General features: G+C 33.6%; 1 protein-coding gene across 10 annotated transcripts in view; it reads right to left on the minus strand.

Annotated features, from left to right (window-relative positions):
- Positions 1-13,042, minus strand: part of ATOSA (atos homolog A) — a 113,865-nt gene that overhangs the window by 23,101 nt on the left and 77,722 nt on the right. For all 10 annotated transcript variants that reach the window (XR_012486933.1, XM_074294538.1, XM_074294537.1 and 7 more), the window contains 4 exons: positions 8,079-8,263; positions 6,900-7,102; positions 5,297-5,422; positions 662-2,513 (listed from right to left, as the gene is read on the minus strand). Coding sequence is in view for 9 of the 10 variants with exons in the window: in XM_074294538.1 (XP_074150639.1) it covers positions 662-2,513; positions 5,297-5,422; positions 6,900-7,102; positions 8,079-8,263 (2,366 nt within the window). In the remaining variant the exon portion in view is untranslated. The remainder of the gene's footprint in view (positions 1-661; positions 2,514-5,296; positions 5,423-6,899; positions 7,103-8,078; positions 8,264-13,042) is intronic.

Raw genomic sequence — 13,042 nt, forward strand, 5'->3', positions numbered from 1 at the left:
TTAAATGGTAATGGGCCCTAATGAATAGTAAAATAAGCAGCAGCAACAAGTCAACATAGAGCTATGTGAAACAAAGCACCTGATAATTTTGCAAGTTAAATCTATTTTATGTCATTTTAAACTTGCAGACCTCCCATAAAACCATTTTGAGATTCTGATCAGAAAGGAACTACATATTTTATCTTTTGAGAGATGACTTATCTTTCAAAAAAATTTTTTTAAAGCTCATATTGAATTTTTTTTATTTAAATCATAACTTTACTCCCTGACCTGATCTCTACTGTTCATCCAAAATAAGTTATTTGTCCCAGGGAAAAAGTTTACTTATGAAACTATTATTAATGACTATTCTTAAATTCTACATATAGGGTAGAAAGAAAATTTAAAAACACACTTTTTATATTTGTTTTGGATTTTTTTATAGGACGAGATTTCATCACAATAGGAATCTCTTAGCGTTTCAACACAATGAAACACTTGTTCTGGTGGTTCAGGAGTGGGAGACTAATGGACTTGATCAATGCCAAATCCCAGGGCTCTTGTCAGAGGTAGTATTTGAAGCTAGATTTTCCTGAGGATCACTATATGCCATGGTGCAATACTTCAAACAAAAATCAGTGAAGTTTAAGAATAAGATTTTGAAATTCAAAATATTACCTACCAGCACCTCTGTATTTTTCAGTCGTTCACACCTAGAGGAACAGTCTTCTCTAATTTTTCTCTGAGAACATTTTTGAGATTCTTCATCTGCTGGGTCCTCATTCTCATCCTGTTCCGCTTTGAATTGATCTGACTTACTTTTACAATATTTGAACATCTCAGTGTCCTTTTTCTGACAGTTTTCTATGCTAACAAGTTGAGTATTTTGCTCACAAGCCTTAGATGTTTTGGGGTCTTTGTTTGGGCACCTGAGCTCATGTTTATGCAGATGATCAGCTGCTGGCAATACAAGAGATTTCACTGAACTGTCAAGTGTCTTTGAATCATCTAATTGGTGGTTGTGAAAAAAATCTGTATTGCTAGTCTCATTTTTTATTGTTCTTTCCTTATGTTTATTTTTGCATATCTGTTCACCAAAATTGCTAGAATTTAAATATTGTTTATCAACTCCACTACTTATTTCTTGATCTTTAAACTGACATCTGGAAACTGTGTTTTCTGATTGGCTTGGTGATTCTAATTTAATTTCTTTGCTATATGACTTATTTAAACAAGACAACAAATTTACAGGTATATTTTGTGTTTGTTGAAATGTACTTTGGACAGTTTCACTAGGATTTTCCTGATGTGCATTTCTTCTGGTTTGAGTTTTTAAAGGTGTCTTTAATTCATTACATTTAAAAGAACTAAAAGATTTATCAGAAATTATTATATTTTTGCCTTCATTATTGTCTCCAGATAAGGACAAATCTTTATTAGAAAAGGAAATAGAGTTTTCCTTGCTTTTCTTTAACAAAGTTTTGTCTTCATATGAACTCCGAAAAATTTTTGAATGAACAGAATTGGAGTCATTCATGTTGAATGAATGCCTGGGGATATGTGATGCAGAAGGGTCGCAATGAATCAAGTGCTGGGCAATCCTTGCAATAATTTCTTGGCGTTCTTGGAGTAAAGAGCCTATCAAAGGATTAGTCTCACCAATAGATTGGCGAGAATAAATATTACTGGAAACATAAGAATCACAGTGAGAGTTTTCTAGTTTTAACTTTATTTTTCCTTCACCATTGTTTTCTGAGGATGTATATTCTGAGCTAACAAAGGAAACTGAGCTGTTTTCCTTATTTTTCTTGAATAAATTTTCATTTTCATATGAATTCCGGAAAATTTTTGAGTTAAGTGAACTGGAATCTTGCATGTTGAATGGACTCCCAGAAACACGTGAAGTAGTTGGATCACAATCAATCAAATGCTGAGCAATCCTCGCAATGACTTCTTGTCGATCCTGAATTAAAGAGCCTATTAAAGGATTGGTTTCTCCTGTAGGCTGCCAAGAACTATGGCTACTAGAAACATTGGGATCACCCAAGGACAAAGATTTTAAAGTTTTCACTGATGTTTCAAATGATTTTGTATCTCCTGTAGCATTAAAGCACTGCACACTTGATTGAGATGTCCCACGGTCAGAATCATGAACAACAGCAGGACAAGGTTTGACATTTTTGACAGTTGTATTAAATTCTGGAGTTATGGATTTCTTTGCACGTAACAAACCTTCAGGTACTAATGTCCAAGTTTGTTTGCTACACAGATGTGAACCGCGCATATTGCACTGCTCTACTTCCTTGGAATTGTAACGTTGATGGGTTTTCAGTTCATGTTCTTGAATTCTTTTTTCATAAAAGTCAATGTTAGTGTGAATACTACAGGTCAAGACTGGATAACTAGATTGTCTAGGCAAGGACTGAACACTGACTTTCAAGGCCACACTGTGAGAAACATTGGGAACAGGAAATACATGCTCAGTGGGAGTCTGGGAAAAATTCCACTGTAGGTCAACATCAGCAGCACTGATTCTGAAACAAGATAGATAATAAATGTTAAAATTAATATCCATAAAAGTTATATATTTCCAGTTATTTATCTTATATCAATATACTATCAATTATCAGAGAGACATACTTTGGATTCACTTAATTCTATGACTTCCTTGACTATTTTCTGTCTACAGAGCAAACCCTTCCCCCTACTGCTAACATTTTGGTCTACAATTGAAATCTAGATTCAACTTAAATATCCCATAATTTTCCTCCTCTACTCCTTAAAACGTCCTAGTTTTAACATCTGTTCTCACTTGTTTGTCCACTGTTTTTCAAGGAAGAAATGTCTCTATTTTTTGCCAAAACAAAGTCCCTCAATAATTAAAAATATTCCCACTTCCTTTTTTTTTTTTACTGCCCTTCCTCTAGCTAACAAAATGCTTTTTTTCATTCCCATGTCTTCAATCTACCTCTTTCCATTATTCTTTCCCGCTGTATTATAAACATGCTTAGATGTTTCAAAAGTCTTCTCATTTTTTCTAACTTTCTTATTTCTCCTCTTTTGACTCACTAAATTACTTAAAACATAAATCTATAGCTCATAAGCATATTGCCTTACAACCTGTTGGTCTCAATATCCTGCAATATGATTTCTACTCCTTTTACTTCTCACACACAAAATCACAGCTAATGCCAAAATTGTCAAATCCAATACTCTTTTCTCCATTCTCATTTTCTTTGACCTACCTACAACATCTGACATGTTTAACCAAACATTCTCTTTCTGGATATGTATCACTTCCCCTGCATTCCTAGATATCATATTTTTTTCTGGATTCTTCTATTAGAGCTCCTCTGTCTTCACTGTCTTCTCTTTCTCTTGCACAGGCTTGTAGAATCACAAATTTGGAGTTAGAAGGAGCTGCTGAGATTTTCCAGCTTATTATCATACCTTAATTTTACCAGTAAGAAAACTGAGACACAAAGAGGTAAAAATCACACAGGTAGTAAGAGGTAGAGTCAGAATTTAAATACATGTCCTTCTCACTCCAGAGCCAGTAATCTTTCTATGCAGCCGGCTCAACACCTGGCTGCAGGAGGCAGCGTGACATCCTTGGAAGATTTGCATTCGGGTACTGCCTCAGACACTTCCTAGCTGTGTGGCCCCTGGCAAAATCACTTACTTTTTATTTGCCTCAATTTTCTCATCTGTAAAAAAAAGATAATAAGGCACCTACCTCCCAGTTACTGTGAACTGCAAACGAAATACTACTTGTATAGCATTTTGCAAATGTGAAAGCTTGGTGTAAATTCAAAGTATTTATTATTAATGCCTCATACTTTCTGAGCCATTTAAGATGTGTGTGTGTGTGTGTGTGTGTGTGTGTGTGTGTGTGTGTGTGTGTGTGTGTATGCATGCAGTTTAGACAGGGGTTCTTAACTTTTTGGTGTCATGGACTCCCTTTGGAAGGCGGTGAAGCCTATGAACCTCTTCTCAGAATGCATGTTTTTAAATTCATAAAATATGTAACTTTACAAAGAAAAACAAATTACTGAAATATGGCTACCAAAATGTAAAATAAAGTACAGACCCTAAATTAAGAACTGCTCAACCTGTGTTTTTAGCCCTCTTCACTCTCTTTTGGATTCCTCATGCATTCCCACAGTTTCAATTATAACTTTTTAAAAAGTGACTTTTTTTTGCTCCAACCCAGCCTGAATTTTCATTATTTCTCTCAGTAGTAATACTTTTCCTTAAGTTTTCCAAGTTCGAAACCCTGGTATTATCTTTACACTACTTTCCTCATATTCCAAATCCAATTCTTGATCGACTTCCACCTTTCAATTTCAATAAGGTAAACCTTAGCCCAAATAACACAATATTGCTTATATCTCTGCTTATCAACTTAGCATATACTACAGTCAATTGAGTATTATGTTATACGTTCCTATAAGACTGTAAGCCTCATTAGGAGAATGAATGTCTCTTAACTAATCTTTACTATTCACCTAGTGTTTAATTCATACTCACAGACTGTTAGAATTAAGAAGGAAAATTGAAAATTACTAAATTGCACTCATTTCACAAGAATGAAAACTAAAGATAAAAATATGGATGAATAATTGACATATCTAATGTCAAGTAGCTAGTAAATAAACATTTATTGTTAATATTAGAGATGCAAAGCATGTCGTTCTGATGAAAACAATATAAAAAACAGGATAGCTAGGTGAGTATCAGGGATAGGGGAAGATTTATGAGAACAATTAAAAATATTTTATTTACTACTAAGTATAACTGGACTTGGGGCAGCTAGTTGGCACAATAGGGCTGGGCCTGAAATCAGAAAGAATCCACTTCCTAAGTTCAAATCTAGGCTCAAACATATCTTAGCTGTGTGACCCTGGACAAAACACTTAATCTTAATTGCTTCAGTTTCCTCATCTGTAAATGACCTTGAGAAGGAAATGTCAAACCAAGAAAATCCCATATTGGGTCACAAAGAGTCAGACAGAACTGAAATGCCTCAACAATAACAATATTTGGACTCATCTACAAAGACCAAAATTTTCAAAGTTTCAAGTTAATATCTAAAGTGTCAAATTAAATGTTTCTTCAACAGCTTATAAATTAAGTTTGCATTTAGAAACTCTTCTGTTGTTTCTAACTCATCTTTTGAAGGAAAGAGACCATATAAATAGGTAAAATTTCCTAATCTTTAGAATAGAAGGAAACTTAAAAATAAAAATTTAACATGTTTTTCAGTAATAGACCAATGGAACTAAATAGATATTGTCTATTTCTACCTCTGACTTACCTGTAAAGAATATTTCGTGGAATAGCACCATGGGAAACACTCAGCCAAGCACTTAACTGAGAAAAAAAGACATAAGAACGCACAGCCAATAGAAGGGTCTTTTCTTCAATAAATCGATCTCCATTTCTAAGTAAAGAAAAAATAATCAAATCTTAGGAAAGCATCACACAGCAAAATGCTGAATTTCAGAAATGTAGGTTATCAAGTGAATCAAATTTCTGCAAATAATTATGTTAGAACAATGGATAATATATTGATAATATCTCTCATATTCATCCCCTCAAAGTTCCTACCCTAACTAAGATCCTATCAATTCTTCCACAGCCTCATTATCTGTACCACTCATTCCTCTTTTATCCATCCTCCACAGAACTACCAAATTGATATTACTTAAATATTGAACTGATTGTGTTAATACTCTTAATCTCTACTCTAGAGGTTTCTATCATCTTCTAGGATAAAATATAAATATCAGTCTAGAATGTAGACTTCCAAAATATGGTTCTTATTCCGTATCACCTGCCAACACCCAGCATGCATTCTCCACTATAGTCAAACTAGTCTGCTGGTGGGGAGCTAACACAATCTTTTGCTTCTTGTTCCAAGTCTTTAAATATATGGGCAGCCCTCTGGATGGAATACCCTCCCCCAGATTCCTAGATTCTCCTTCAAAGCACAGTCCAGGGGCAGCTAGGTGGCGCAGTGGATAGAGCACCAGCCCTGAATTCAAGGAGGACCCGAGTTCAAATCTGGTCTCAGACACTTAACACTTCCTAGCTGTGTGACCCTGGGCAAGTCACTTAACCCCAGCCTAAAAAAAAAAAAAAAAAAAAAAAGCACAGTCCAGATGCCTCTTCTTTCAAAAGGTTTTTCCTGATCCCTGGTTTGTTAAATGCTATTTCTCAGATTATAGAACTTTGCAGATACTTTGCATCTATTTCCCTGAGCTATACTGTATCCTCTCCCTCCTTTTCCCCTCACTCCCCTGTAGATTTTGAAGTTACTTAAAAGTGGGAGCTATTGAATTTGTTTGTCTTTGCACCGTACACATCGTATAATGGCTTGCACATAACAGGTACTTTATAAAATGTTTGTAGAGTTTTAAATGTGTAGGTGGGGAGACAACCAGCAAATTATCAAATGACATAAGTATATTGAAAATCTTTCTGGAAAGGATGCTACATAATTATAAACACATATAAAGACATGACACACTATCAATGAGACCTAAAAAAACTAATGGAAAACTTAGAGTTTAGTTCGATTTAAAAGCAATTTAAATTCTACCCCTATAATTGTTTTATATGGAATATAATGGTAATTTTTATACACATATACATAATATTAAGTTCAAAAAAGCCTAAAGTTTTAGAAATAAAATTCAATGATTTTTCTTAGTCTTATGAGTTTGAATTTAAAAATCACAGACAGCACGTTTTTGCAACTATAATGTAAAATAAAATTATAATTAAAATTGGAAATTGTGACTCAAAATTCTTTATTACAAGTGTAGATATTATACACATATATCTTACTTTTAAATTTCTGAACCAAAAACAAATAAATGAAGTGAAAACAAAGAAAATAAAGTTCAATAACTTACTGTCGAGGAACTGGTTCCAATATCCACCTTTCTAATAATAATGCATCTTGTTTAATTGCAGGATCATTTAAATCATTTCCCTCTGTGTTAGGTCCATCATCACTATAGCAACAGTCTGGAAGTAGCATCACTTCTACCATGACTGGAAGATTGTTTTTCCAAAGCAACATAACCTCAGACCTGGTTCGTCTGGCTTGACGACACTTAATTAAATGACACAATTAAATAAAATGAATATAAGCAAAATATTTTAAAAAACAAGATGTTATATGTGAAAGATAATTAAACTGCACCACACTGGATAACTACAATATTTATATTTCCTGATGTAACAGTGAAATTAGATCCCAACTGCCCCAAAACAATTAGTCTGGAGCAGGAATTACAATTGCACTATTTCCACAGAACAAAGTAAATTTCTATTATGTTAAGCCATTAGGTGAAAATTTTAGGAAGGGAATGTTACTTTCCTTTCACAGAAAAAGTACAGGTTTTCTTCATAGTACTTCAATGAGAATTCTGGCTAGAATAGCTTATTCAAATAATTATTAAAGATGGAAAATGCTATTTAACGTATCATATGTCTCACCCAAAGACGGAATATTTAAGATTACATTTAAATGAACCAAATACTACGGAAAGCAATATGATTAAGTGGCTAAAAATCTAACCTTGGAACCAGGAAGTCTTAGGTTCAAAGCCCTGCCTCTGATTCCTAATGGCTACTCTGGCCAACTCTTGTTACTATAACAAAGGTGCTGCCCTCCTTTGTAGAGGAATTCATTAGGTTGTTCTCAATTCTATTTAAGCACTGGAAAATGGACTTTAAACATACATACTATCCTCATCTTTTATGTAATAAATTATACAACACTTTATTATACTTTAATAATACTATAGCAGAAAGAGCTTATGAGTCTATGACCAAAAGGTCAATATACATAGCATGATACAATATTAGAGACAATAATGTAATAAGAAATTTTTAAAAGGATCTAAGAAAAATGATTACCAGCTTAAAAGCAAGGTAATAACATATTATATAAATATTAAATAATTATAATATATAATAATAATATATAATATATTAATAATATATATTATAGTAATATAATATAATAATAATAATATATAAATATTATATAAAATTAAATAAATAATTATAAATATAAGTCTTACCTGGGCCAGTTTATCGTTGCATTCATGTTTTGCTGCTACTGGATAACTTGACTGAGTTGGAGGGCAATGAAAGCTTTCAGTTCGACCTTTTACAGAACATTCAGGTGTTCGGCCTTCTGTAATTAACAAGGCCAGAGAGACCAAGAATTCCTCTGCATCATATTCAAAATATTCATCTAGTGTTTCTGTTGTGAAAAAAAAAAGTTTTCTATCAATATATCTTTTAGAAAAAAATTCATCTTTTGGGTATCACTCTTTAAAATGCTTTTAATAATATGTAAAACATTTCAATTTCTATAGCATTACTTATTTTCAGCATAAGAAAGTAAATATGATTATCTAGGTTCCAATTCTATAATTGATTTAATGTGTTATCCTATAGGAGTTAAGTTATTCTTTATGTGCCTCAATCAAAACAAAACAAAAACAAAAAACCAAAAAAACCCCCAAAAACCATTTTATGTATCTACTTACTATGAACATGTTATATGTCACAAATTTTCTCAGTACCAACTAAAAATTTTTCTTTTATCCCCATAAGCCATCAAAATTATGCAAGAAATGCCAAAATTTTGGCAAATAAGATTTTTAAGGTACAGAAGGCACATTTTCAAAAGAATTAGACGAAGTGGTAACAAGTCAACTGCTGCAATAAAAATAATCTTAAGCTGAAAGAGAAAATCTTTTGACTTTTGATTAAATCAACAAACATTTATTAAGTGCTTGCTATACGTCAAATATCAGATGTGGTGAGTGTTAGGGATATTAAAAGAGAGGTGGAGGGGAAAGATGGTCCTTGCATTTAAGGACATTTTATCCTCATCTTTTATCCTCATCACATTCTAATATGGGGAGGCAGTGTACAAATAATTATGAACATTCAAGATACATATAGTGTAATGGAGAGGAAATTCCAAATGGAAGATACTATATACAGATTGGGGGGAAAACAAGGAAAGACTTCTGGGGAACTGATGATAATAGACCATTAGAGCTAAATTTGTAAAATGGAAAAATCATATGCATAGAACCGATAACTGAACCAATAGGAGAGGACTAGATCATCAAGAGAGACAATTAGGAAAAAGGGAAGAAAAGAGGTTCTAGGGCCTAGGACAGAGCTCTGGGTGAAGACCTAGTTAGTGACTTGACTTGGATGAAGAACCAAGAAAGGAGGCTGAAAGGAGCTTTCAGATGAGAAACAGGAGAGAATACTTTCAGAAAAAGCAATTACTCATGAAAATGCTCATACAATTTGTGTATATATCATATACACAATGATGATATGATCATATATATGATATATATGCAGATTTATGTAGTTCAGGGAGAGGAGACACTGTTTAGCCAGTATGAAATTTCTATTTGTAAAGCCCAGGAGAATTGTGCTGTGTTTGCTAACAGAAATGCCTATGTAATTGTGGTAGCAAGGCAAAGCTAACCAATTCATGCTGTCTTGATTTTTGGTTTGGAAAAAAAATAATTATAGTTATAGTGTACTAAGTTAGAATGATATAGGCTATTGTATTATATACTATAGAAGTAAAATAAGTATAAAATAAGATATCATCTCTGCCCACAAAGAAATTATCAAGTCGAAGCTATATTGGTGCATAAAAAAGTACCCAAAAGAGATGACAGTGAAAAGAATACTAGATTTGTAGTCAGGGGCCTGGATTTAAAATCCAGGCTCAGTTCCTCCCTACTTAACCTCTGAACCATAGTTTCCTTTTACGTTAAAGGAAGGAGTTGGAATATAGAACCTCTCTAAGGTCTCTCTATTGCTTTAAATATACACTCCTACAAATTGCATAAAGCAATACAAAAACAAGTGCCAAACTCATGCTCTAAAGAATACCATGGGTTGGGATTCTGAAACAAAATAAATTACACCCAGGTCTTGGGATAATAGGCAGGAATGAGAGATAGGAAAAGGAAAAGATAAAGTAGAGGCTCAGAGGCAAGAATTCATGTAATATGTTTAGAAGAAAGTAAGTAAAGCCGTAAAGGCCAACTAGCTAGGCACAGAAGTCTGAGAGGATAAGACTGGAGGGCTAGATTGTGAGTTTTCAATGCTAGCTAGGCTCAAGAAGCTGGACAGTGGAAAATTACATAAGATTGATGAGCAAGGGAGTAATCTGACTAAAGTAGTATTTTACAGAGGATTAATGTAATGGTAATATTCAGGATAATTGGAGCAAGAAGAAATTCAGAGAATTGAGAAGTTTTGATTATTGATTGGTTGAATAGGACTATAAAATTTTATACCTGGAAGCAAACACACAAGCCATATAGCTTCAATTCTTCTCCACTTTACACCCCCTAATCTTACAAAGAAACCATGGTCTAGAGAAATAAAATGACGTTCCCAAGGTCATATGACAATTTAGAACCAGAATCTCAACCTAAAATGCAATATATCCCTTCCAATACAAGTTCCTACTGCTTGGACTGAAAGATTGTGGGGGTTTAAAGAGTAGTAAAGAAATGAAGAAAGAGTATTAACTATATATAAAAATATTAATTACTCCTCCTGAATCACTGTCTTGTTGGGCAAAAGGGCTTACACAGCTCAATAAATTATGAACTATGTACTGTGCAGGGTTATCTAAGACAGATCATAGTGGAGAGTTCAGACAAAAGGTGATTCCCACTGGAAAAAGAAATGGCAAACTATTCCAGGATTTTTGCCAAGAAAACCCCATGGACAGTATTAAAATGATTTTTAAAAAACAGGCCATCTGAAAATGAGCCCTTCAGTTTGGAAGATGTCCAAGATATTACTAGGTCATAATGATTAACAACTACAAGTAGCAAAGACTGAAATAGCTGGGTCAAAGCTAAAAGGAAGCTCAGTTGTCGATGTGTCTGGTGACAAAAGGACAATCTGCTGTTATAAAGATCAATATTGAAGGAGCAGCTAGGTGGCATAGTAGATAGACTACTAGCCCTGAAGTCGGGAGGACCTGATACTTAGGTGTATACTTAGGTGTCGGGAGACACCTAATACTTAACATACTAGCTATATGACCCTGGTCAAGTCATTTAACCCCAAGTACCTTGACCCCCCCAAAAAAAATCAATATTGCATAGGAACCTGTAATATAAGATCAAGGCCATCTAGATATATGGTCAAAGAGAAGATGGAAAGTAAACATCAACATCTTGGGTTGTCATTGAACTTAAATTGATGGGAATAGGTGAATTTAATTCAGGAGATCATTACATATACTACTTTGGGCAAGAATCCCTGAAAAGAAATATAGCAGCTCCAATAGTCAATAAAAGGGTGAGAAATGCCCTAGGATATAATCTAAAAAAAAAAAAAAAAAAAATGATAGAATGATAGATGTTTAAATCCAAGGCAAACTGTCCAACATCACAATAATACAAATCTACACTCTAAACACCAATATGAAAAGGTCAAAATTGTTCAATTCTAAGATGATCTACAAAATCTTCTAGAAATAATACCATAAAAAGATGTCCCATTATCATAGGGGATTAGAATGCTAAAGTAGAAGATCAAAAGATAATTGAATAACAAATAAATCTGACCTTGAAGTACAAAATAAAGCAAGGAAGAGACTACTAGAGTTTTGTCAAGACAGCTCTCACTGATTGGTCACAAGCACTCTTTTTCAACAACTCAAAAGGTGACTCCACATATGGATGTCACCTGATAGTCAATACTGAAATCAGATAGATACTTTACAATCAAAGGTAGAGAAGTTCTTAACAATCAATTAAAACGAGTGCTGACTGAGGTTCAGATCATGAACTTTTTACTGCAAAATTCAGACTTACGTTAAAGAAAATCGGAAAAACCATTAGACCATATAGGTATGACCTAAATAATATTCCTTATAAGGATGAAGTGGAAGTAAAGAATAGGAATTAGGGATTAGATCTGATAACTGAAGAAATATAGGAGGCAGCAATGTTTGAATGTTTGAAAAATACAGAAAAAGATGAGCAAGAAAGCTGTCTGATAAAAGTTTTTTACAATTACCTGAGGGAAGGAGGAAAGCAAAACATAAAAGAGAAAAGGGATAATATATTCAAATGAATGCAGAATTCCAGAGAATAACCAAAGATATAGAAGATTTTCTTATATGAGCAAAAAAAAAAAAAAAAAAAAAAAAGAAAACTAGAAGGGAAATAATTGAATGAGAAAAAACAAAAAAATCTATTTAAAAATGAGATCAAGGGAACAAATGAGCATGATAGACAAAAATGATACATAAGTAGAAGAGATTAAAAAGAGGTGGAAAGAATATACAGAAGACCTAGCTAGAGAAAGATGATTTTACATCGTTGAAAACCATGATGGGTATGGTTACTGATTTAGAGCCACATTTCCTAGAAAATGAAGGCAAGTAGGCTTTAGGGAACCTTACTACAAAAAGGGGACAAAATCACAGTGGAGCTATTTAAAACCCTAAATGATGATCCTTTTAAAGTGCAACGCTCAATGTTATAGTCAATTTGGAAAATTTAGCAGTGATTCCTGGATTGGAAAAGATCAGTTTATAACTCAATCTTAATGAAGGGATTAATGCCAAGGATGTTCAAATTACTTACCAAATTATATTCATTTCATGTGCCAACAAGGATATGCTTAAGATTCTGAAAGCTAGGCTTCAGCAATTTATGAACTGAAAATTACTAGAAGTGCAGGCTGGTTTTCAAAGAGGAAGAGGAGCTAGAGACAAAATTGCTACATTATGGAGAAAGCAAGGAAGTTTTAGAAACATTTGTTTCACTGACTAAAGCATTTGACCATGTTCACAACATAATGTGACAAGTCCTCAAAGAGATGGGGATACCAGATCATCTTATTTGTTTCCCAAGGGACCAATGAAGGATTTTTTTTCCTATTTATGGAAAGGAAAAGGCTAGAGTGTGAGATATTACAGTGGAAGGCCTCAGGTAGTAATGGAGTGGACAAACTAAAGGCATTG

This window comes from Sminthopsis crassicaudata, chromosome 2 (assembly GCF_048593235.1).
Source record: "Sminthopsis crassicaudata isolate SCR6 chromosome 2, ASM4859323v1, whole genome shotgun sequence".
Lineage (NCBI taxonomy): Eukaryota > Metazoa > Chordata > Mammalia > Dasyuromorphia > Dasyuridae > Sminthopsis > Sminthopsis crassicaudata.